Below are 27547 nucleotides of genomic sequence, written 5' to 3' on the forward strand. Positions count from 1 at the left end.
CTGACGTTTCTATCGTTTCTTCAGATGCATTTACTTTTGATGAGATGAAAAGCCATCATCATTTACACTTCATGAAAACGGGATGCGCAGCAGTCTCAACTTGCCGGCAGTCAGGTAGGAGGTTCGCCTAAGCCTGTTATTCTCCTCTGATTTCTGGGAGTTGCACTTTTGCTTATCCCATTTTAAGTTCTGACCTGCAGGTCAGAGAATGCATAACCTGAAGCCATATGACCAATGTTCCCCGCCAGAACGCTTTGTGCTACACGGAGAACATCATTTAGCAACTTAACTTTGGGAGTGGGAGGAACCTAAAAAGATTTCCTATGGGAATTCAGGACAAACATACGCGCCCTTAGCACTTAAGAGGTAAATCTCCTGAAACACGTGTTTATCAGCGTGATAGAAATAAAATAACCTATCATTATACCTCTCTACCTGTGCCTTAAAGAATTTTGTAACGTTTGTAGCCAAACTCCAGAATTAACGACTAAAGTAGAAGCCAGTATTTGGGGCTAAACAGGTCATCAAAATATATGGTTCCCAGATGGCAGAAATAAAAATTGGGTTACTACTGAGGGGGAGAAAGATTGCTTGGTGAAAGATCAAAATGCAGCCTCCAGCCTTGAGAGTTAAAGCATGCAGCCGTTTCAGAAGGCACATGCCAGCAAATCTAGGCTGCCAAAGAGACTACTGCACTGAGCAGTGTCACAAAACAAGAATAAAACACTCACATTCTTGAGTTGCCTTGGTCAGAAGGCAAGGTGCATGGTGAACTGCTGGAAAAGAGGGCTGAAATCACAATGCTACAGTGGACGAGCTGTGCTTGAGCAGGCTCGTAACAGCTAACAGAGCACTTGTGCAGGGTTTCCCTTCCTCTCCCTAGATATTTAATTGGGTCCTTAAGTCCTGCACTTCCAAAGATGTCAACCAAGTGCTGTGCACCTTTGAAAGCACAGGGCAAATCTCCAGAATTGCCAGCCACTCAAAAGCTGGTATTTAAAGCGTTGCCCGCTCCCCCACAACAGACACAGTTTTAAGCTTTGAGGGCATTAAAAGTGTACATGAATGAAAAGCAAGGATGGATGCCCAAATGCAATTTTGCATTTGGGCGAAGCTTGTCCCGTCAAAATTTGTTCTCTCAATTCTAGGACTTGCCCTCAATTTAGAATGGAAAAATCGAGGAATACAAATCCGAAAATCCAAAGAAAAAAGCAGAACTTTACAAGCATCTCTCAAGTGGAATGGGGCATGCATGGATAAGGGACCCACGGACCAGAAGAAAGGTTGTTTTTATATACTACTAGCGGTAGCACCTACCGTTGCATAAGGTTGTAGATGACATGCACGTGGGGGTCTGCTATAGCCTTGTGTATGTTTTAATGTGTCATACCGTCCTATTTTTGAAAAAATGCAAAATCGGCAATCTCCAAAAATCTCCTATACTGATAGCACAGGGCCGGACCCAGCCCCATTCTTGCTATGCACGCTGCTCTTTGCTCCACTCCTGCATTAAGAGCCCTTCAGTCTGCCCCTACGATACTCTGAGGTTCCAGTCACGCCCCGAGAGAATGAGCTTTCTTCTGAGGGCTTTTCAGGAAACAGACTTCACCAGCTCTGCTCCCCGCTGCACTGAACATACAGAAAGAAGCTCCTACTCCAGGGCCTGACACGAGACCCAATTCACACACCTGCAGTTTCGGTGTCTCTGCACATTCTGCTTCACAGATCGGATTCCAGCAGTGGTTTGCTTTCCTCCCTCTTTCATGGGTGTACTCGCAGCTACTCACGGTCAGGACTTGCACTTCGGCCTCTGCTCCGACCTACAGTCTGACTTCCACTCTGATTGCCAGGTATGAATCTCTGTCTGACTCCGGGGAGGGTTCTATATGGTTCTTAATCCCTTTAAAGTGTTGCTCATTAAACCTAATTGCCTGACCCTCTGGAAAGTGTTTAACTGGACATGCCTGGTTCTCATACCCCTCTATAGGCATCTTCTTCGTCTCGTTACCAGAGTGGTAAACTGGTTACTAGTGTTTACTACTCATGATTGCTTCTTCCTCGTCTCAGTACTGTTAGGCAGGAATTGTGGGAAAATAAGGGGAGAGGTCTTGTAACAGCCCATAAAGGCTAAGTGGGTGTGGGGCGTTTAGTTTGTTCCTTAATAGGAAAAGGGAGATGATATGTCTCACCTAACGGCATGCCACTCCCAGTCCCCACATACCATCCACCCTGGTGATCCTCCCTCACTTGTTCACCCCAGGGTCAGGATCCAAGTGCGATGGCCTTTCCGTGGCCATCTGCTCAAAAGATCCATGGGTAATAGGAGGGAGAATACCCTCAGGTTTCTCACAGCATCTAAAAGATATCCCAAATAGTCCTCTTCTGGCATTGAGAGGACTTCTGAAATTCCAAAACACTGCTGACCCATCATTCAATGTGTGGCACTCCGCGATGGGCTAGAGGTGGCTGAATAGTTTTTACTTATCAGCACCAAAGGGCTCTTCATGGTTTATGCACACTCTACAACTAACCACACATAATGTAAAGCTGCAAAACAGAACGATGCCTCCCAAACAGGGGAAATACCACAGATGAAGGACATACAATGCGAACATCCAAGAATGCATGAGGTAGCATGTTTAATAAGAGTCTCCCAAAATGTACAGCAGGAAGCATCAAATCCATATCCTCAACACATTGCACTAGACAAAGACCCAGTAGAGGGGCAGTACTATGCAGGGGTTTTGACAGATCATAAACATTGTGTTGCAGTGCAATAATCAGCAAAGTGACAAATCAGTGGAGGTAAGAATCACCATTTTCAATGTTTAGAAGACATGCATTCCACATATATGTACCTTGTTCCGTCTGCAGGTCTTCCGTTATTCGAAAGCAGTGCATTTTGCTGAAGTTGCGGGAATAAAAACGCACACAGTTTGGATGAAGTAGCATATTTCGGAGTTTTCCAAAAGTGCATAATGGAGGCACAATGATATAGCACGCCGCGTGGGCCTGTTAGTAAAGGAAAGAAGGATAGACAAAGTAGTGAGCTTCATTCAACAACATCACAGTGGATAACAATGCACACTCCCTTAAGCAAATAAATGACACCAGTGGGCATGTGTGTGCAGGAGTGGCCTGGTGCCATTTCTATGAGCCATGGTTGACTGACACCCACCTTAGAAATGCATTATCCGATACATATAAGGGCAGGATTTTCATTTAGGTATGTTTCCTTATTGAATTTGACATCATGCCTTAATGCTTACTTTAAGAACAGGGGCTGCTCATCTATAACCGCTACTCATTATGGACGAGCCAAAGCCAGCCCAGTGAATACCTGAGTGTTTCCTCAGCTGCAGTGTGCAGCTAAGGGAGGACTCCTGCGCCATCTGTGTTTTTAGATAAACAGGTTTTCCCTATTCATGGAGTACCCAAGCTGTGCATACCCAACGAGCCATGCAAGGCCAGGGGTGTATTGATATATGATATGATATGGCATTTGTAACGCGCCTATACACAAGTGTTTCAAGGGCTTGCATCCGCAGCCCTGCAAGGCACATTAGACATACAGGCTGGTGTTGTTAAGGCTTTCAGAGACACAGGTAAGTCTTCCATTAAGATGCTTTATTCCAAGTAAAGTACATATCAAGAGAGAGCCCACTGGTACCTACCATCCAGGCTCCATCTTCCAACTGTCCCCAGTGAAACCCCTATAGTAGGCCTTCTACATTCACACATACATTTTCCGCTCATGACATCATATACACTCTAGCATTACTCACTCACTGCATACAGCGCTCAGACATGGACTAGGAAAAGCAGACACCACACCTCCATCCTTTTCACCCACACATGCGCATACAGGCACTATCACACACAAACTATGACAAGAATAGCAGATACCACATGGTCGTGCACACACACATACACACAATCAACCACATGCTCTCACCATACAGACAGGGAAATTAGAAAACATATTTAAAGTTGGCATCACAACAAAATACACACACCTCCCACCTTTTTTAATTTTTTACACGCACACAACATGCCACACACCAGACACTTCACCTACACAACCATGACTCACCCTACGTGTGTTTCATACACTGAGGCACAATGGGATCTCCTGCTTCTGAGAACGTTGCAATTAATACTTGTATTGGCTTCCTCTGCCTTCCTAATTTGAGCAGACACTACCCTGCAATCCCACCTTACCTATACATCCCCAAACCACTAACTGGCACATTCATTCCATGGAGCCACTTTACAATACAACGTACACTATTAATCAGCATGCACACCTCCGCAATGCAATGCCTCAATAGGTATACATCCACACACTCTTAATTGGCACATTCCTCGGTAGTCCCACAATAACTATACATCCATAACACTTTCTATGGCATGCAATCCTCTGCAATGCTACAATAACTATTCATCCATACAATCTTCACCACAAACATACCTCTAACTGGCATACCTATACCAGTGATGCCACAATGACAATAAAACAAGCTCAACGCTTCTCTCACACCTACACACATCATCCCAGAAAACTCAAAGGACACAAAAGCTTGGCACCCCCACCCCCTCTTTTGTGATACCGACCAATTTTCAGCAAATTATTGACTTCCATTTCACACAGAATCCCACCTACACTTACTGCACACTAACGCCCTACTGTCCCCTCGGAAGATAAACACACACACATTCACATTATCAATGCTAGATCAAACTCACAACTCTTTTCCCCTTTCCCCTTCTCTTGTAGCGTTCACCCACAACTTGCTCCAACTTCTACCTCAGCCTCCCTGCACGTGCACCCCTCAAGCCAGACTCTTCCATTCTCCCTGGACCTCCAACCTCATCTATTTGCCTCGCCTACCAAACAGCGCCTACTCTTCTCCCCCACCTCCTATCACATTTTCACATGGCCTCTGGAATGCACAATACCTCTGCAACACATCTTCCTACATTCCTGGCCACTTTGACTCTCACCCTCAACATTCACTTCTTGCTATCACAGAAACCTTGATATCCCCCGAAGAATCTGCTACACTAGCAGCTCTCCACCCTGATCCCGCTACCTTCTTTCACACTCCTTAACCTATTGGGAAGGGTGGTGGTGTGTGGTTCCTAATCGATAAGGCTCTCACTACTGCTCACTTGCCTCCCTCTGACATGACATCACTTCCTCTTTTGAACATACCACTATTCAGCTCCTCCTTTCTACACCTCTCACTATTCCGGCTCTGTTTGGGACACCTGGTCTTCTCTGCTTCTCCTTCCCGGACTTGAACCTTACTCTTGAGTCACTTCCTACCAACATCCCCATTGTCATTGTGGGGGATTTTAACCTGCCCAAGCCCTCACCAGCCAACCACATAGACCTTAACGTCTTCCTATCTGACCACTCCCTCTACAACTACTTTACTAATCCAGGTGGGAACTCTCTCGACCATATCGTTCTCTGTACTTCACTCTGCTCCACTGACCTCCCCATGGACCCCTCTGAGCACTTAATTGTCCACTTTAACATCTCAGCCCCTCCAACCATTAATGCTTCTCCTCCCCTATTCAACAACCAAGTGGAAATGCAAACAGGACTCTCTTGCCTTGAAAATGTGAGGGCCTCTCTCCGGTCTCTCTCCCTACTCATAATTATTCAACTGACCATGCTTTCTCTGACTTTCACTATCCACTTCTAATTTCCTTTGACCAAAACTACCCATCACGCACATTCACACCATCCCGTCCCCATTCTCAGCCTTGCATCACCTCTGAAATCCAGACCCTCAAAACAAACATGCATCGTGACCTACAATACAGGTGCAAATCACAGATGCCTAGCCTACAAACAGATTCCTTGCTGCCCTCCCTTCTGCACTGGCTCTGCCAAACTCTAATTTCACAAATCTAATATACTCCTTTTGCAATCACCCACACAAGTTTTCATCTACCCTTCAAGCTTTGCACACATCCCCCAAGCCTTTCCCTCCTTCATTTTCGCTAATTACTTTGCTCATTACTTTTCTTCTACAATTTGTCAACTCGCATCCTTTCTCTCTCTCCATGCCCCACCCTCCTCTGCACCACCACTTCCCCCATGCCTCTTCTACTCTCAACTAATTCTCCCCTACCTATCCTATCGAACTAGCACTCCACCTTCACAGGGCCAGACTATCTTGTGCTCCTATCAACCAGTTTGCTCCTCCAACAATAAAACACTTAGTCTCACAATCAACTGCCCTTCTGTCTCTGAGCTCCTTAACCTCTCTATTTCCGCTGGACTCTCATCTGCCTCTTTCAAATCTGTAACTGTCCTACCCCTTTTGAAGAAACACTCGGCTGACCAAAAGGTCCCAGAGAACTATTACCCGGTTCTCCTCCTTCCCAAACATTCAAAGGTCCTTGAGTGGGTGTTCTTCAACACAAAGAACACTAGTTCAGAAAACTAAGTACCTTGTGGATTATGGCCTTGAAGATCCGCTTCAATCTGGCTTTCCTAGGAAACACTTCACTGAGCCAGGACTCATGCATGTCTCCAACTTTCTCTCTGATGCTCCGCACTCCAAACTCTGATCCTTTTGGACCTCTCTGATGTGTTCGACACTGCTGACCACTTCTCTCTCCTTCTCACTCTCTAGGACCCTGGGTATCGCAAATCGGCACACACTTGCCTGGATTGCATTTTACCTGGAAGATCGTACTTTTAAAATCTGCTAGAGCTCACAAACCTATGACCCAACCCTTCCCCCTGTCGGCATCCACCATTGATCAGTGCTTTAGACTACTGCTCTTCATACAATATAATTCTACCCTAGAAAGACTGACCTCCTCCTTGGGCAATCACTATCACCTGTTTGCTGATGACACTAAAATCTTTCTCCCCTTTCCCTCCTCCACTTCAGTGTAGAGGAGGTCCCAAATGCAGCCCGCCCTCCAACCGTCCATTTTGAAGTACCAAGAACGTTCACACTGAGATATGTGACGTATAATCAGCAAATAAACCAGCAGAGAGAGGCGGTGGGGCTCTGTCCAGTACTTATCAGAAGAAAAATGCCTATTGAAGTACCAGTACCAAGGAAACCATGGACAGTAAGGTCCCCATTGAGGAAGCCATATCAACAAATGAGAAGGGTGCACCTCAACTCACCCAGCCTTCCTCCAATCAATCATCACTTTAGTGGCTATGTTTCAATTATTTCGCTGTGGTTGGCCTCAAGACTGCATCTTACAGCCATGCGTAGGTGTCAGCCATCGTACAGCCACTGTCAGGTCAACCATTCTGCATGCTGCTAAGCAAAGTGAAAAAGTATGCATGGGGTTGGTGCCTACCCAATCACAGTGGACCAAGTAATCTAGGGTCCTATAGTTAGTACAGCCAATGGGACGTTGTACTTTTAGTGACATCTGCAGTTGTCATTTTTGAAGGAAGGGTTTAGATGCCCACCTGACAGTGTTTTGCCAATCCCTTCACTCCGTTACCATATACAGATATAGTACCTATAGTAAAGTTATCTTTTCCGAACCAATAGAATTGCATGTCAACCTTTGAGTGTTACACGTCAAGGATGAGTTTTTAGTATAAATGTTAGGATTTTTATGAAGTTCATTGGAGTTGAAGCGAGAAGGAAGATCGCACCATTGCTGATATTCATGACTCCCCGTTTTTTGTACTTGTCATTAAACTGACTCCATTTGCCAAACTGTTGAGTTGTCCTTATTGATTGGTGTTGAAGTATAAATCTGCACCCCCATCCATCTCACAGGTGCGGATATCTTGTCTTAAAGTGCTTCTGGGCAAACCCCGACTCTATGGGCCGGTTGGGGGTCCTGGAGCACAGCTGCCATTTCAGAACAGAGATGGCAGAGCCAACTGTTTCAATACAATCGTTCACTGGAAGACTCTCTGCTGCGTCATGCTGAATTCTTCAAAACTGTAAGCTTCCTTCTCCCGGCTTCCAATTTCATTCCTCCCCTCCCCCATCTCCTTTCTGCCTGATCTTCTTGCTCCCTCAACCCAAGGCTCACAACTTATGGGTCCTCTTTCATGGCGACCGCAATAATTCATCCCTACCACCACCTCTTGTTAGTAGTAACCTTCTCAACAGCTACCCTGCACTCAACCTTACTGTTCCATGCCCCTGGGACCACTCACGTACGCTCTTTCAAACTCCTTGCCCAGCTCCATTGCAAGATGCTGCCTCTCACAATCAAAGTATGCTGCACTGTGGATCTCTACAAAGCTCAGCGTAAGCTTAATTTACTTACCATAGAGGGAGCTCCCTCTGCCCTCTGACCCATATTCCCTTACTGGCCCAACCACTCTCTCCAGTAGTGTGTAATAATGTAATTCTGTATATTTGCACAGTACTCCGCTTTAGTTTGAAGCACTTGTCACACTAACTTAATGTTACCATAGTAAGTCATCAATGTATTATTTTATTTTGTTTACTTTGTTCCTGTTCTATGCCCAACTTTGTTAAAACCCTCAAACTGCCTCCTCTCTTGTTCTCAACTTGGTGCTATTATACACACACCATTCAGTGGAATTTCTCTGCCATCTATAAATGTACTATAAGCTATTTATGATCAAAATTCACAACCCGGTTTTAAAAATAAATATGAAGAAAATGAGTTGCAGCTAGTAGTATGGACATGTTTCCTTACAATGGGCATTTCATTTTTACTGCCATTATCGGCAAAGACAACATGCTCTATATTGGTCCAGCCTGCATGGGCATACTTTCTTACTGTGACATGCCAGTTTTACTGGCATTATAGGCAACGCCAACATGCATGTTTTTGAGTGTGGATGGTGGCCTGCAATGATGCAGTCAATTTGAATATGTTTGGGCTAGCATGAATATATTTTTTATACCAGAAGATATTTTGGGCAAATACTTCATGAAAATGCATTGGGAAATGTTCCTTTGCACTGTTGGTTACCTGGCATCTATTGGACTTTTTATGAGTTACACTAAAAAAACAAAAAACGATTGAAAACTGTGTGTCTTTTTACCAGATTTTCAACAAAAAGTATATTTTAAAATGCACCATTTCATCCCATGATTTAAAACGAATTCTCGGGGGGAGGAACCCCTACTAAATCCCGATTGGTTGAGGTTCCATCAATGCTTGTGCACATTCAAGGGAAATGTTTACAACTCTTCAATTAAATAATTCACCAGCTGCCACTGATTGAGAACGATACTTAATTGCATCAATACATTGACATTGCATGTTTAAGAATGACATTTTACTGCATATACATTTCTATTATGAACGTGGCTTAACAAAATCATAAGTCTCTTCCCTTTCAGGGTTTGAAATTGCTGCGAGCCATTTAGATCCTCCTACCCTATGTAAGCCTTGTTATATTAAAACCAACAGTTACCAGGAACTCCTTTTGGCTCCAAAAGCCAACTGTTGCTATGCAAAACATGCATATGTGACATTACCTTTGAGCGTATGGGAATGTAAATAAAGAATAATTGGGTCACACCAAGGACACATTTAAATATAAGGATTACACATAATGGGTAAAATGCTGAAGTGTGCATCTCATGGGGAAGTTAGATGTTCAGTGTGCTGTGTGCTCCTGGATAACCAGCGTTAGCTGCTGCCTACTATGTGATGCCTGACAGACAGCATCTTTTTAGCTCCTGCTCATTGAATCTTGATTTCAAGCCGTGCATTTTATCAGAGCACAATTAACAAGATCATCCAGGCTTCAAAATGCAACTATATGCAGATTATCAAAGCTCCTGATTCAGGAGATTCATAAAAGAATGTTTCTGTTTGGACATCAAGTTTGGGGCATTACAGAATATTAGTACCCGGCGAGGGCACAATAAGAATGAAAGAACCATTCTGATTGGCCCTTGCCGAGTCGTTACCAGGCCGGGAATCCCTCCGTCGGGATTCCACGGCCTTTGTCCCCACGGGGGGCGTGGCAGCCCCATAGCCAATGAGGAGGCTCGAAGCAGGGCCATCCCCGCTCCAAGCCTCCCCAAGGCTGAGAGGCTACCTTCACCCCCTGCCGGGGACAGAGGTAAGGCTTTTTTTTACCTTCACTCCCTCCTCCCGCCTCCCACCCCACTTACATTCTATGCCTTGGCCCTTGGTCCCCGGCGGGGGACGATGAAAGCCTCCAGCCATGTGACGACTCGGAGCAGGGCCATCCCCGCTCCAAGCCTCCACACGGCTGGAGACTTCCATCGTCCCCCGCCGGGGACCCAGGTAGGTTTTTTTGTTTTTTTTCTCTGCCCTCCCAACCCCACTTACCTTCTTTTTTTCGGGAGCGGACGCGCTGGAAACGCTTCTGTTTCCAGCGCGTCCGCTCCCGATGGCCGCCATGGAAAGGGAAAACGGACTCGGTTTTCCCTTTCCATGGCAGCCATTTTCTTTGATGTCTTTTTTTTTTCCCGAAACGCTGCAGCGTTTCTGGAAAAAAATAAAGCTTTTAGTGCCCCGGTCACACAGTTTTTGCGGGCCGGGGTACTAATAGCTATATGCCCCTCGCGGCGGGGGCATTACCAACTCTGGTAATGCCCCGGGGCCTTCGTTAAGGCCCTCGCTTCGCTCGGGGCCTATAACTATGGGCTCCGGAGCATTACCTGAGTCGGTAAGGCCCCCGCCGCTCGGGGCATATTGCTTAAATATGTTCTAACATTTGTACCATCCAATTCACACAGTTCCATGTTATTGGGACTGCGTAGGCCATTTTCTCTGCAAGTTTAATCATCAACCTGCAAAGGGTTGGTCCAAAATAGTATTGCCGTTGGCTGGGAACAATTGTATGAAGTAGAAATTCATTTTGTTCATCAAAGTGTACGCGATTTTGCCTCTGGATGTGTGCCATGGGACCAAGTATGGTTTGGCTGTCAAGGGTGTAATACAAATAATCCTTAGTTCCAGTGGAATAATTGACAACTTGCTTATAGGCAGAATCAAGAACCCTCCTGCAGAAGCTTGTTTTATACTTTGGTTTACTTTTTTCCAAATGTTTCTGGACCCCAGAGAATGTCTTCTCCTAAACTAGGAAGCACTTGATATCACACCATTAATGCATGACTGAAAATACTGAATCCCAAAATTCCGAATTTAAAATGCCATGTTTTGCTGCATATATCTGTGCGGCGTGGATTAGGGTGATGATAAATATCAAACGGTATGGGGGAAAGTGGGGGTCTACCCATGCATATATATGAGGTGAAATGGGTTTAAATAAAACAAAAATTCAGCATTTTGGGTGTCAGTATGTCTTTTTCTAAGTGATCACATAGATCCGAACTATTTTAGTCCCATATCTTATGTTATCTGGCATTTGTTTAGCATCTTTTACCATTGCTATGATTTCAAAGTGCTGTGGAATGCCTTCAGGGACCGCAATCCAGGTCAGTAGAGAGAGTGGTGTAGTGCAATATGCTTGAGTGCACTTGGTATCTGTGCAGCCAGTGTGCAATAGGTGGTGTGTAGCTGCTTACTAGTGCTAGGAGTCATGCCGTGGTTATGTAAGGTAAGTAGAATGTGTGCAGCGAAACCAATGGACTATTCTATCCGCATACTGGTGGCACTGGTGCTTGACAATAATGTTATGCGTGCAGCTAGGCCAATTACTAGGGGAATAGCTGCATTCTAAAGACTGTTGAGGTGGACGTGGAGGTGTGTAAGTATGTGTGCAGCTAGGCCGAATTAATCAAGGTGTGTAGCTGCAATCTATTGTTTGTTGGTGCAAAGTAAGAGTTAGCAAAGTGGTGTGTTTAGTGTTTTCCAGGGGGGCCTTGTTCCTGTTCAGCTTCCAGTGCCTGTCAAGGCGTGGTAGCTCCCTGTTTTTGATGGTACAGGTTGTTTTGGCGAAGACTGATGTGTGTTAACAGGCAGATCTCTATCCCAAAGCTGATGTTGTTAGTATAGGTGCTAGTGAGCGTTCCTTGCTATATAATTCTCCACAGGGATTTCCAGATGTGTAGGATTAGCAAGCACGCATTTCATGGATTGATAGCGAAGTGCATATTGACAGGGCGATGATAGAATTTGATCGAGGAATTGAGGCTCCATCCTTAGCATCAGCGCATTCCGCTCTGACCCGCATTTTTCCCTGTACCCTTTCCCCTGCACCTCCAGCCACTGCACCTGCATGGTCCGAATGGCACAAGGCCGAATAGGACCGCCCTTGTCTTCATTATCACTGTCCCCCCACACTTTCTTTTGTCACACCTTGACACTATTTGCTTTATAGATGCAGTGTAAATATCAAATAAATAAATAAATAAATAGGTAAGTGCTATAAATGCATGGAATGATAGTTCTGCTAGATAGATTGCCAATGGCTAGTTCTGTTATATACATTCAATCACAGGTGTGGTTAGCAAATTGCCTCCCCCACCCCCGGTATCTAGTTCTGCTTTTGGATTTCCAGGTGCGTAGAAACAGACAGCAAGTGCCTTCCTGGGCTGATTGCGTAGTGCATAATTGCATGGCCTTAATTAAGGTCATGAGTATTATTAGTGCTAGGATTGTGAGTCTATGATAATCGCCCCTGATTGATGGCGATAGCTAGTTTTCGGCCTCAGTGCCACTACGATTCTGGTTTCAAGTCTGGGCAGATGCTTTAGGTAGCGGAGTTAGATATTGTCAGACCTGGCGGTCTATGACTGGGTCCGTAATCAGTTGGGTACCAAACCAGGTACCGGTTGTGGTGGTAGGACTGGTGGTTCACTGCATTCCCTTCTGTGTTTTTTTTTTTTATTTTAGGTGAAAAGCCAGGTTTTTAGTGCCTTGCGGAAGGCCATGTAGTCTTTGCTGTGTCTAATGGGGGGAGACAGCGAATATCACAGAGTTGGTGGCAGGTTTGAGTAGGCTGACCCTCCGATCCTGGCCGAATTGGAGGTGGGGACCACTAGGAGGTGCTTGATCTAAGGGTGCGAGCCAAACAGTAAGGCGTAATCTTATCTTGTAGGAATTTGGGGGCTACTTTGTGCACCGCTCGGTGGGTAATACATAGGAATTTGAAGGTGGCCCTGCTTCAAATTGGTAGCCAGTGTAGGGTGGGGAGAGCCGGTGAGATGCGGTCCCTTCGTCCAAATGCAAGTAGCAGTCTGGCAGCGGGTTTGTACTCTTTGGAGTTTGTTTAACTGGTAGGTTGGTGCAAACAGGTAGAGGGAGTTCTCATAGTCAAGTCTGGACATGACAATGTACATAATTGCAGCTAGTCTGTTCGGGTAGGTAAGGTAAGGGAAGGGAAGATACGATTCAGGAGCCTAAGGTGGAAATGACAGGCTTTCGATGTATTGCTGATGTGGTATGACAGAGTTATGGCAGAGTTAGGTCCGAGTCCATTGTGCAGCCACAAGTTTTTTACAGTGGTGGTGGCCGTGGGGCACTGAGAGGGGGGGCGAGTGTGGGTGGCCAGGGAGTCAGCATACCATGATCTTCACTTTACCTTGGTTCAGAAGATGGTTATTCATCAGGTTACAGGTAATTTGGGCGAAAATAAATGGTCGACAGGACAAATGGTCGACGCAATTTGGTCGAAAGAGAAATGGTTGATTTTTTTTTTTTTTTGTATTTTCACTTTTTTTTGGGGGGGGGGGGGCCAACCCCCCTTTTTTTGCTAAAAAACCCTTTTTTCCTTAAACGAAAACCTGAAAAATATATATATAAAAAGAATAAAAAAATTTGACCATTTGTCTTTCGACCAAATTGCGTCGACCATTTGTCTGTCGACCATTTGTCTGTCGACCAAATGACTGGACAGCTGTTCATCATCCAGCAGTCAATGCCTCAGAGATATGCTGCTAGGTCAGGGTTGGGATAGGTGGTCGATTTAGGAATTCTCAGGATGATTTGTGTGTCATCTGCATAGTTATAGCAAGTGAGATTGTGTGAGAGGATGATTCTGAGGAGGGGGGACAGGTAGAGTTTGAAGAGAAGGGGAGAGAGAAAAGCGCATTGGGGTAAGTACTCCAGTGTTTACTGGCTGAGCAGTGGAGAGGAAGAGAGGGAGAAGGGTGATTTGCTGTCAGAAAGGAGTGAGGCGATCCAGGAGAGAAATGAAGCATGTATTCCCTCAGGAATGCAGTCTGTCAAGGAGGATCATGTGGTTCATGGTGTCAAATAATGCTGAGAGGTCAAGAAGAATAAGAGCTGTGCATCCTTCTGAGTCTGCGGTTACTTTAATGTGGTTTCATGGCATGGACAGAAGCCTGATTGCACAGGTCTAGGAGATTGTTAGATTCCACAAAGCCATTGAACTGTGAATAAGCAGTGCGGTCGATGTGTTTTGCCAGGAATTTGGGGTTGGTGATTGGTCTGTAGTTGATTGATAGAAGAGGGTCAAGGGATGCTTTTTTTTTTTTTTTTTTTTTTTTTTAACTGTGGTCTGACATGCACAATTTTGAAGGAGTCTGGTTAGTGGGCAGAGGTGAGGGAATCATTGAGAATGGATCTTGCCAGTTCTCTTGCACTGGTAGAGGTGAAGATTTATTTGAGGAGAGAGCTGGGACAAGGATCAAGGGGTGAGCCGAAGGGTCAGCTGGCAGATAGTTTTGCAAACTCCTCGCTCGATAGGGTTGAAGGAGCAGAAAGAGGTGTTCAAGGGGGCAGGGAGGTTGGGTCTGGTAGAGTGGGAGTAGAGCGCAGTGGCGTAGACAGGGTAGGACCTGAGGGGGAAGGCCCACCCAAAATCTGTAAATGCTCACTCAGCACAGCTGTGTGGGCATTTACAGATACTTTTGTCAGTGCAGTGGCCCAACTACATTAGCTTAAGGCCCCATTTGCTAGACAATCCTGGCTATGCCTCTGGTATAGAGAGTGGCAAAAGGAAGAGTTTGGCATTGATAAGGGCCATTCTGTCTAGGGCTGTTTTGTGGAAGCGTTTAGACAGGGAGTTGCAGAATGTTTGTGAGGAGACAGTTGTGGCTGCGGTGCAGGGTGGGTTAAGGAGTTCTGTGATGATCCTATGGAGCACTTTGCTGCTGCTCCAGCAGTTCAGGATACGTTTTATTGTAATATGCTTTTTTGGCCTTTGGGATCTCTGTTTTATAATTTCTGTAATTGTGGGGGCAAGTACTGATTTGCTTTGCAGGGTTCCGGAAGCTTGCCATTTGTGCTCAAGGGAGTGGTTATGGGTTTTTAGAGTCTTCAGAAGGGGGGTGAACCATATGGGGGCAGGTCCTTCGCTGGAGGGGTGGATTTGGAGGGTGTGAGGGAGTGATTTAGCTAGGAGTCAAAGAGCTCTATGGGTAAGGGTCTAGCCCTGGTGGAGAGTGACAGGAGGGCGCATAGTAGCACTTCGGCCAGGTACGGTACTTGAACTGAGATGTCTGGGTAGAGGATGGCTTAGGGGGTTTGCGGAAGTGTGTGGATGAAGAAAGGTTTGGCAGGGTGATCTGTCTAGTGTAAGGAAGGCGTGGTATCAACAGTAAGACAAACACAAGTGATCACAGTTCAAGGGTGTTTATAGAACTTTAAGGGTGTGATAAACACCTATCTAAACCTAAATCTACAGATGGGAGCAAGCTACTGCCATCAAATAATAAATATGCAGTCCTAGAGGAGTCTCGTCAAAAATAAAGGGCTTATACTAAAAAAAAACGATGACATGGCATTTATAACGCACCTATACACAAGTGTTTCAAGGTGCGACGAGGCAAGGGAGGGGAACAGAGGGAAGGCAGATACAGTGATCTTACTAGGCCAGGTGACATTGAGATCACGCAAGTGCAGGGGAGGGTTGGATGGGATAGTGCGAGGGGAAAGGGACGAGGGGAAGTGCAGTACATAAAAAGTAAAAAAGTATAACCAATCCTTACAGCTAAACATACATAGTGAGGCGTAGTGTTCATGAAATAGAAAGAAGTGTTCACAAAATTATATGTCAGGATATTCAGGCCATTGGCCTCCCTTCCCCATCTTTTCAGCACGGGACAAGACGGCTCACTCGAGCAAAGCACACAATCTGGCTTCTTTGGCAGGCGGACACAGTTCCATTACCAGCATCAGGACCTTCTGTGCTGCAAGTCTCTTTGCTTTTCCAGAATCTCTTGACTCAAAAGAGCCTGATGTACAAAAACAAAATAAACAGAAAGTTCATCTCCTCTTTTGAGAGTTCAATTCGGGTGACTCACCCTGCATCCCCCACAGCGGGGCTCAGATCCCTTTTTATATCAAAGTTAGTATCGCGGATCCCCTTAGCTGGACTCAGATCCTTTTTTATATCACAGTTCACCCCAGATTCCCCTCAGCCGGACTCAGATACTTTCTCTGTCACAATTAGCCGGGCTCGGACCAATGGTAGCATGCATTCAACTATCGAAAAGTTTAGAATCCGCACAGGATTTAGCTTGAACCATTGCAGAACCATTTTGATAACAAATTTCCCCTTTCAAAAGTTGCCAATTAATTGGATACCTGACAGAGACCTTCGGTTGGTCTCCCAAATTTCAATCACACCTCTTGCTTTCAATTATATTTGTGTTGTCCATCTTAGACATTTCACACGCTATTCGCTTTAGATTTCTTCAGACAATGTTGCCGCTTGCAACCTTGGTTCTAACATAGGACGGGTTTGGTATCAGTCTATCCGACTCACCGTCTATGCTGGCTTTACTGGCGCTGGTTCCTTGTAGGAGCCAAGGACAGTACCACGGCGGCAGCCGCTCCTCCCCACCTTGGTTATCGATGTGGGAGAGCCCTGGGTACCCCTGACACACAATGCAGGTTTGGTTATCTTTACTTCCCAGTCTCAGGTTTCTTACTTTCCAAGGTTCGCAAAAGAAACGGTCTGAAAAGGTCAAGGGCACTTCCCTCCTTGCAACCCTCTCTGGTCTCACCATCTTTCTCCTTGTATTAAATTGCCATCTTGGGACCACTGTTTCCTCATGTGCTTTGCCTCACTCAGTGTGCTTTCGAGCTCCACATTGTATCCGTGAGGGGAAGTCAGGTTTGTGTACTGATCAGTAATTGCCTTACGTTGCCTGACCATTGTAATGGGACATGTTAGGAATACGGCTCTGGTGTTAGCCTGTTATCGCTCACAGTGAGCTGTCCATGACAAAGTGTTTGTGATGGGAAAGGGGGGGACTGAGTTCCTAGGTATCCCACCTGGTAGGATGGGGAAAGAGTGTTACAGGGAAGGGGATACAGCATCTCACCTTCCGGTGTCCCTCTTCCACTCCCCGAAGACCCCTCACCCAGGTGATCCTCCCGCACTGGTCCACCCCCAGGAACTGTAACCAAAAGCGCTGGCCATGTCCTGGCCACCTGCATGACAGATCCATGGGGACAAGCGGGTGAGACACCTTCAGGTTTCTCACACCAGATAAGCGGTTAGGGCGTGGCCATGGAGATGAGGTTGGAAGAGCCGAAAATGGCATTGCGGGTGTGGCCAGCAGTATGTGCTGGTCCTTTGATATGCTGGGTGAGGTAGAGACCCTCAAGGTTGATGAGTGATGAGTTGTTGGGGAGGTCGAACCAGATATTAAAATCTTCCAGTAGGGTGAGTGCTGGGTGGGCAACTAGAATGGCTGCTATTGAGTCGTGTCATAGCCCGGGGGCCTGTAGACGAGTAGGAAGCTGTGTGAGAGAGTAGGTAAGAGAGAGTTTGACTAGGAGGGATTCGCAGCTAGCTGTGCTGGGTTGTGTTTCAGTGGAAGTGAAAGGGATGTGAGAATGTACAGGATGGCTAATTCCCCTCCTCTCTAAGGTCTGTTGTGGGTGAGGAGTGGGTAGTCGGTGGGAATGCTTCGTGAGCAATAGGTTTGAAGTCATCCGAGAGCCAGGTTTCGGTGATTAAGATAAGATCAGGTTTCTCGGAGGTTGGTAGACCAAAGATGCTGTATTTGTTCTTGGCTATGGAGTGGGCATTGAAGAGGATGCAGGTGACTGTGTTGAGGTGGCTGTGTTTACCAGGTTATCCGGGGTTGGCTGGGCTGGGATGGTCAGGGTCGTGGGAGGGAAGGTGGTGGTGGTGGGGAGAAGAACGATTGGGAAGGGCAGTGGAATAGGATGGCTGGGGGAATTAGGGGGGATACTGTAGTGGGTGCTTAGAGGCCCACGGGTGGCCAGGGACTGGCAAGAGAGAGCAGGCAGTCACATGTCTTCAACTCAGTAGTGGCGTGGGATGGGTTTTAGGGTGGTGTCTACAAGTGGGAGGGGGATGCAGGGGTGGTAGTGGGGAGTAGGAGAGGGGGGTGGATTTCAAGGTATAGGGAAGGTGAAACATTCAGCGCTGAGGACGAGGGACGTCCTCTACCTCTGAGTTTTGTGCGTTTGGGTGCTGAGGAAGTGTGCAAGATGGTGGGGGAGTCAGCAGGAAAGGGGGTAGAGGTGATGGTTCCGGAAATAGCAAGACACACCATGTTCAATGAGTGAGGGGTGGTCGGGGAAAGGGGGGTGGAGGTGGCACCGGACAGGGGAGTGGTTTGGCATAAGTTGTCACTGCGCCCCTTGGTTCCACTGGGATGGTTGTGGGATAGTTTGAGGATGTATGTAAGGAAGGATGTCTGTCAGGAGGATGCTGGGGACAGGAGTGATGGCTGGGTTGAGGTGATCCTCCCCTCGTGTTAGAGAAGAACTGAGGCTGATGCCTGGTGGCCTCTGGGTTTATAGCTCAGGGGGCGAGGGAGGTGCAGGGTGGATTTCTGAAAGAGGGTGCAAGGGTTGAGCTGGCAGAGGGGCCGTGTTTTTTGGAATGCCAGAGAGCTCCTCTGGTCTGAGCGTTGGATGCTGGGCAGTGAGACGCTTTGGAAGGAGGAGGGCCAACTGCCTGGGGAGGTGGAGAGGGGAGGAAGGGGATAGGGAGGGGATGGAGCGGATGGTGCTTGGATCAGTGGTTTCTGGGCACGCCAGAGTGCCCCTATGGTCTATGGCGCCGAGTGCATGCAGGAGGCTGTGAGTTCTCAGTGAGGGAGAATGGGAAAGAGGGTTTGGAGGTTGGAGGAGAGCTGGGGCCGGTGGTTGGGGGGTATGCAGTGGGTGGCTCAAGGTGGGTTAGGGAGCTCCCCTGGTCAGTGAGCTGGAGGGTGTGCGACAAGTGGTGATGGAAATGGATCAGTGGGTGTGTGATGGATTTGAGGGGGTGGCCGGAGGTGACAAGGTTTTGTGGGTTCAGGACTGAGAGTGCGAGCGTGAAAGATGTAGGTCAGGTGTGGTGTGAATGCGGTGTCTGATAGCTGTATGTGTATGAGAGTGGGGTAGTTTGTGGTGCGAAGATGTGTGTCTATATGAGGGATTCTTGGTATGTGTGGTACTGGGTTTGGGAAAGAGGGTGCAAGAGTGGAGGATGAAATACGGAAAGGGTGAGTTCTGGAGGGTCTGAGAGCTCCATGAGTACGTGAGTAGAGGGGGGGGTGAGCATCATTCCGGGTGAGTGATGTAATGGGTTTGAGAATGAGGGTTCGAGCGTAGTTGGTGTAGGGCGGGTGTGGAGTAATCTGGGGTTGATGGCTCTGGAAGAGTGTGGTAATGGGTTTGAATATGAGGGTGCAAGATGGGGTGGTGTAGTGGGGATGTGGTTTATTCTGGAGTGTTTTTAAACAGCTCTTGTTAGTGGGGGTGTGTGGTGAGTGGTATTGTGTGGGTGAGTGAGACTGGGTGGGTGCAGTAGTGATGTATGGGAGGGTGAGGCTTGGGAGTATGTTGGTCACCATGGTCGTGTAAGGGTGTGGCTGGAGGGTTCCATGTGATAATGTCCCCGCATAAATGTCGCCATGTAAGAAATTCGCTGGAAAATTGCTGTTTTTTGCAGCAACATTATTACATGGAACATGCGGGGGCATCTTCACAACTCCAAGATCTTTTTTTTTTCCAAGGGGAGTGGGGGCCACCACCACGCCTCCTGTCCCTATATATATATGACATGTACGGTGGTCACCTATATAATGTCACCACAACCTTTTCCCGGTGACATGTACGGAGACCATACATATAGGGAAATTATTACCGGATACTGGCTGGAGGTGGGCAGGAGAAGCCACTGGGTGCAGCTGTGATTGAGATATTACTATAAGTGGGAGGGCTCGATATGAGAGAGACTGATCGGTGCACAAGGAAACCCAGAGTAGAAGCACCAGTGGCTTGTGCATCTGGATTGGGGAGAAGGGCTTAAAAATTGGGGCAAAACAGAAAAAGCAGTAACAACTAGACTTGGGACTCCTGGATAGTAGGAGAAGGGCCCAAGGTGGCTGTACAACAGTAAAACAAGTAATCCCTCGATTTGGGATATCTGGACCTTAAAGTGTGGCCTAACAGCAGCAGTAACACCTAGATTTGGGACACCTGGACAGAGGGAGAAGGGCCTAAAATTTACAATAGTAAATGGTCTTGGGAGGATAGCTCAGGGGCAACATGATCGTCTTGGAAGCAAGACGACACAGAGCAGCACAGATTCGATCCCCGGGTCCGTGCTTACAAACCTCTGGGTATTAAGCCTGTTATAAATAACCAATTAAATTAAAAATAAATAAATGCAGTCAAGCTAAGAATTGATATGCCATGGCCTAAAATGGGGCTACAACAGTAAATGCAGTAACTCTTCAAAATTGGGCTACCTGGATGAAGATGGGGTGCAACAGTAAATGGAGTAATACCTAGATTGACATACCTGGACCAAAAAAAAGGGGGGCACAATAGTAAATGCAGTAACGCTCAGAATTGGATACCTGGACCTCAAATGGGGGCACAACAACAAATGAAGTAATGCTCAGATTTGCAATATCTGGATATAGGGAGAAGGGCCTAAAATGGGGGCACAATACCTAGATTTGGGACACCTGGATAGAAGGAGAAGGGTTTAAAATGGGGGCATATCAGTAAATGTAGTAATGCTCAGAATTGGGACGCCTACACATAAAAGGAGGGCACAACAGCAAATGCAGTAACGCTTAGAATTAGGATACCTGGACCCAAAATAGGGGAACAACACCTAGATTTGGGAAACCTGGATAGAGGGCGAAAGGCCTAAAATGGGGGCACAACAGCAAATGCAATAATGCTCAGATTTAGGATACCTGGACCCAAAATGGGGGCACTGCTGCAACGCTCAGATTTTGGAAACCTAGACAGAGGGAGAAGGGCCTAAAATGGAGGCACAACAGTAAATGCAATAACAGCTAGAATTATGGTTTATCAAAACAATCTGCCCAAATGCGAGATCTGGCTAAGTAAGGCAGTTGGCCTAGGAGCTAGAAATGGCTAACATGCAAACATGCGGCATACTACAAGCTTTTAGGTAATAAGATGTTTTGTATTATACAATCATTCTCTGAAAATGATTTCGGTAAAATCACATACAACCCTATGCTGCAGGCTCTGCTGGCAAACACAATCTGGATCTGCATCTGTAGGAACTGTCCTTTGCTCGGGCCTTTAGCTACAGGGGCTGAATGGACAGAGGGCTGCCCTGGGTGGATATTCTAAGCGGGTCTCTTCGGCCAATCCGGCGGATGGTGGGAGGGATGGAAGGCGGGCCAATAGGTGTTATCAGGAAGCAGACCTAGGCATGTACTTCAATATTGCTTTAAATAAATCAAGCAAATCGATTTTGGGCAGCAAAATGCAGTACAGTGATCAGGATTAGCAGGGGTGCGGCACTCACCAGTATGCTCCTTCAAGTTGTATTTGTTCCTATGTATTTTCAGATTGCTAGATTTTGTATACGCTACCATAAACTCTTTTTTGTTATTGAGTCCTACGGATGTTTGGGCAAGCTGCACAGGTCAGCAGCAAGAAATGGTGCATCAATGGTCACTTCGTCTATACCGAGGGAAAATCAAATAAGAGCTGAATTGCTCTGTTACGAAAAGTAATGTGGCGAAAGCACACCCACGTTGAGCAAAATGCTTATTAAATGTTATAGCAATTGGATTTTGACTTGTGTCCATGTAAAATGTGTAGAGGCTACTATGAATTTTAAAAATCCAGATGAAAAGCCCCATGATTAAAGTTTAATCAAATCATGATAGTTGATAGTTTTGCAAAAGTCCACAAAATAGGCATATCATTGAAAAGGCACTGTGGTGAATTGGAGGACCTACCCACACTCTTGTATGTCTAGAGTGCAACAGCGAAGATGAGGTTGACTCGTCCACTACCAGATGTGGGTGAAGGGGGAAGAGGTTCTCATGGAAGCTTGGCCTCCTTCCCTGAGCGAGTGTTATTGATTAATTTCCTGAGCACATGTTTCTGCATTCAGCCCTCACTGCTACGGTGGACTGCACTGCCCAATAGGCCACTAGCTGGAGAGAGGAAGTGTGCTTGCCTCGCATGCAATGCAGAGATTGTGTACGTGCCCCAGAGGTCTCAGAGAGAAGCACTTTCTTAGTATCACAGACTGTCACTTAGTTCCTAGAACTCCTCACGAAGGATCAAAGTGGTGCATGGACTGGAACAACAAACCTTTAAAGATAGGAAGACTACAGAACACTGTGGCACCATGAGACTAAATCTAGGCAAGAGGTGGAAAAGGAGTTGAGTCGGAGTAACTGGGGGGAGAGGACGCTGCTGCTTCTATTCACATTTGCTTGCAGTGTGCTTTGTGCCCTTAACGTGACGAAAGACTTGCTGCAGTTAAAATCCCAGCCAGGCGCAAAGCGCCAGGACAAGGGTTGGCAAAGGAGTTGAGTCAGAGTTTGGTCAGCGGTGGGTCAGCCTATGGAAGCAACTGGCCCAAGGACGAGACGCCAAGTGCGAAGACACGAGGCAGCCTCAGCGACTACCATGGGCTTTGCTCCAGATTTACAGTGAGAGTCGGGGGCAGTAACAATGACAGAGGTGAGTGATAATACAGAACTCCACCCAGACGTTCCACTAATCCCCCTAGTGGGCTATGTTGGCTTTACTAACACAGGGGCTGATATGAATGACTCATGGGGATTAAGTATGGATTTTCCACTCGAGGGGGAAGGTGACCCCTCCCCTGCTAAGGGGCGATTAACTTCTTAATGAGTGGTCCATTAGAAAAGAAAATAGCAGATGATTTCACCACAAATACCACATTTACGGCAAACCTTGATTTAGCCACTTCATGTCTAATGACAACTATACCAGCAACTGAAACAAGTGATACATCTGAAGTACTTGAAGTACTTATAGACGGTGGGCGCGAAAAGGAATCGCTGGTCCCCCAGACCAAATCTCCATATCTAGAGCTCCCTCTGAAGGTTACAACATCTACAGCTACATTGGAGAAAGGTGTTATATCCTTATTGAACATTGATAAGCCTCACAAAGACTCTATGACTAACACGGGAAAAAGACCTTGCTGAACGCCCCTCTGAATAGGCAGTGCGATTATCCCAAGACATAGCGGAAATCCAATCTCTGATAACTAACAAAAAGAGACAGAATGATGTTTTCGGCCAACATCCACTTCAGGCTGACCGAACTCCATCAGAAGGTTTCGCCTTAGTGGCCCCCAGGAATGCTTCTACCTTATCAATCACTGGAGCACTTTGCTTCATCTAACAACCCTGGCAAATAGAACCAGGGCTTTAGCCCCCTCAACACTTTTAATTTCTCGTTCGAAGTCCACTGCTATTCCTGCCACTTCGACATCTACTAAAAGTCCAGTGGCACCTACATCCTCAACTGATGGAGGAAACAAGGTTTGAAAGGCAATCCAGTCGCTTCTGGATTCAGTTGGGCGCATAGCAGCTCAGACAAGAGCAGCTTGGATGACACCTATAGTGGAGCGTCCTCTATTTATTTTTAAATTTGTTTATTGGCATTTAACATTGCATAGTCACACATGTCATGTTAAGTGTGGCATCCATTGCAAGATCATCAGTATGTCATAATAAACAAAAACATTTTTAAAAGTAAACCTAATAACATTAACTGTCTCCTTATCTGGTTGTCATCACTCAGAATCTGGGTTCTCAGCAGGGTGTGGCATTGCGATGGGGGGGATTCGTAAATTCCGGGGGCTCCATTGGGTCTTTATGGGTCTCCATTGTGGGACGTGGTGTTCTTGCAGTTCTGTATAGTCCAGACCATACTAGCTCATGGGGGTTTATCGTCTGAGGGGTGGAATACAGTTCTAGTTATCTCCTTCCATGCGTCCAGGGTTGCGCTAGATTCATCAGTGGACCTGGCTCTTCCCATGCCCTTGTTTCCGCATTGACCCATCTTTTTAGTTCGTTATACCATGTATTATATCCGGGCCCCATAGGTTTTTTTCCAGGACATGGCGATATGTCTTTTGGCCCTTATGCACATTAAGTCCATTAGTTTCACCCGGTGTTTAAGTATAACTGGTCTGGGGTATGTTCCCAAGAGGCGTTCCTCAGGGGACCAGCTATAGTTTGAAGTGCCTGCTTTTTCGTACGTCTGCTTGACTTTTGCCCATAGGGATTGTACTATGTTGCATTCCCAGAACATATGTATGAAGTCTGCCTTGTCCGCTTTGCACCATGGGCAGTTGGGGCTTGCTTGTTTGTTGAATGTCGTTAACTTGTAGGGGTTCAGGTATGTCCGGTGTAGGATGTTTAGTTGTATAAAGCAAAATCTGTGGTTTCTGGATACGGCTTTGGGGAATGCTAGTGGCCTGTTCCATTCCCCTTCCGACATTTCTCATCCTGTATCCTTTTCCCACTTGCTTTTCATTACCCCTCCTTTTGGGTTGGGGTTATCACTGAGGTGTCTGTATATCTGGGAGACCAATTTCTGTCCCTCACCCAAATTGTATAGTAGAGTTGTGAGAGGATCCGACTCAGGTTCTATAGTGGTGCGTCCTCTAAACTATTAAAATCGAATGCCGAGGTCCACCCTATTCTATCTCCAGAAGGCATGTCTGAAATACAGAACAATATCATGGCTGCGCTATACATCTCCTTAACCCCCTTTATGAAAATCTACAAAAGAATAGGAGACACGTTAAACGATCTGTCCACGTTATTAGCAATGATTCATTCTAAACAGATCTTCCTAGAATCATTCACCTTGACAGTTGAAAAGAGACTTGACAAGGAAGCGGTAGCAGTAACCCAGTGGCAATCATGACTGATCGATCTGGCGAGAAGGGAACAGTATGATAAAACAAACATGATGGCCTCAATTCTGGAGCTGATGAAACAATCTTGTTTAAGGGAAAGTGGCTCTCTGGGAAAACTCGTTTCAAAACAGATTGAGCCATCAGATGAGCAAGGCCTGCTGTTAAAGGCTAAAGAAACCTTAGAAGCCTCTAGAAAGGGGATAACCATGCGAAGTGGTCTCAGATAATAATCCCCAGAACTCATCTGTGGAAATGGTAGAATCATCTCACATAGGAGACACAAAAGATCCTTGCCAGGCTACTACAGTCTTGAATCCTGTAGTCTCAGCTCATTCCATAAACCAGATGGCGATAAAATAAAAACCCCACCTAACTGTGGAAGACCATCGAGCCAACTAGTCTTGGATCAGCCGATCCAACAAGGGCACTTTAACTTTTATTGCAGATCTTGACTCTGATCCTTCGAATACAAAGAAAAAAACATTTCCTCCATTAGAAAATCCATCAACTACACACAAAGACTCAGACACCCATTTAAAGAAACCCAAGAACAAACCACGGGGAGACAAACCAAAATCAAACTGCTCAAGAGTTTTCCTAAGAAACTTGAGAATCCATCCAATACATTTTTCAAAAGGAAAGGGAAACAATCACCAAACAATTAGTCCTAAACAAAGAGAAAGATGAGATATGGAACCTATTGTTCAGAACATTTCAGAATTAGAAATGAGAAATACGCTCTTGAATCTATCCTTATCTATGTCTGAGGAAGAGATAGATTGCATGGCTTTACAATCAGGCCCAGACGTCAAAACGATACAGGATACTTTGGAGGGAGAAACCAATGACAAAGAAGACACTGTGCTCCGAACATCACAAAAACCTGCCTTTAAACGTAAAGGACAACATCTTGACAGAGAACCCTTTTTGAAGTTGGAAGAGAAACGCCTTTTAACTCTAACCACCTGAAAGGCTTTGATCAAGAACCAACTACAGAGAAATTAAACAAGTCCAACTTAAAAACTTTCAATTGAAATCTTCAAAAATCAGGCAGAACGAACACACTGTAGAGTTAGAACATATTCTGACAGCAGAGGATGGACTGATCTTAAACCGAGCCAACATCCTAAAGCTTCTGAACTATATACCAAAACTTAGGTATATTGATTCGGACAACATAAAGATAGAACAATTCATCGGAGAAAGAAGGTCAGATTGGGTCATTTTAAACCTCTCTTCGCCATTGGTCAAAGAAGCCTTGTTAGAGATATCAATCTTCTTTCTCCCCTTGGGATTCGACCTATCCAAGGACCTTTCGAATTTGGGACCCCACTGTGTAAGGGACAGTACTCCACCTGGGAATAAAATAACTTCTTAATAGAAATCCTATAACCGAGTTCCGAATGGAAACAAAGATCTGCCATATGTCCAAAATGGAAGCAGAAGATTTTGATATCCAAAAACACATGCACCATTTTGTTAAACAATATTTATTTAAAGATTTCTGGTTGTCAGATTTATATCAAATTGTCTGTATTCTTTAACAATTGTCTGTATTCTATAACAATCTTTGTATCAATTTCATGGTTATAACATCTTCATACATTTTGTTTCTGTGTTAGACTCATCAAATTATATTTGTTCAAAAATTGCTTTGGTTTCTTGTTATTTTGCCTTCTCATTAGGCTACTGAATTTGATTCATTCAGTTATATTTACATTTTCTTAAAGTACCTCAATCAGATTCTTTAGTGCTCCTTTTTATATATAACTATCAAATTATGCTCATTCAATAGTACACAAATTCCAGGTTTGTGTTAGTTTCTTCTTGCAAATTGCTGTTGGAGCCCCTCAACATGTGTTTCCCCCGTCTTTGAATATGACGGTTCTTCAGGAGGTGCTATAGAGCATTTATATGGTAAAAGTATTTCTTTTTTGATCTATTTGTACTATCAACTTGAAGGTTTCTCAATTACTCTTTTGTCCGTAATAACCATTTGTCATTGGGTTTAGATTTGAGCACCACGAGGAAAGGCAAACAGAGTCTCTGCATCCATATCGGGAGGGAAATGACTATTTACTGGCATACCATCCTGAGGTTCACAAGTACAAGAGAAGCATTTAAAGGAGACAAACATTTTCATTCAATGAACCATAAAAACTAAAAAGAGGAAAACAATCAAATCTAAACACAATGACAAATGGTTCTAAAGTCTTAGCTCTTTATGCAGCTAAGACTAAACCTTCTTCCTACGCGAGATGCTTGTGGCCTGCAAAGGCAACTGACTGGTCAATCCCTGACTTGCAGATTTTGCAAAGATCCGGATTCAATTGAAACATCAAAACATCTGATGATTGAATACATCTCGGTAACTGCCATTGGAAATACATTCAGGGACCATTTGATATCTGCACCGACAACTATGGATGCAGTTGAGTGGTGGAATCCACTGCTATTGGGGGAACATGACATGATTTTCACCATGATGACATTTTGGAACAAGATTATCCCATGTATTTCCCCTCTCTAAGTTTCCCGATT

General features: G+C 45.6%; 1 protein-coding gene across 3 annotated transcripts in view; it reads right to left on the minus strand.

The window, feature by feature from the left end:
- The window catches only part of DGKQ (diacylglycerol kinase theta), a 1656676-nt gene that overhangs the window by 809552 nt on the left and 819577 nt on the right, over positions 1 to 27547 (minus strand). For all 3 annotated transcript variants that reach the window (XM_069626394.1, XM_069626396.1, XM_069626395.1), the window contains exon 6: positions 2859 to 3012. In XM_069626394.1, the coding sequence (XP_069482495.1) occupies positions 2859 to 3012 (154 nt within the window). The remainder of the gene's footprint in view (positions 1 to 2858; positions 3013 to 27547) is intronic.

The sequence above is a fragment of the Ambystoma mexicanum genome, chromosome 6p (genome assembly GCF_040938575.1).
Source record: "Ambystoma mexicanum isolate Mex_15411 chromosome 6p, UKY_AmexF1_1, whole genome shotgun sequence".
NCBI classification, from domain to species: domain Eukaryota; kingdom Metazoa; phylum Chordata; class Amphibia; order Caudata; family Ambystomatidae; genus Ambystoma; species Ambystoma mexicanum.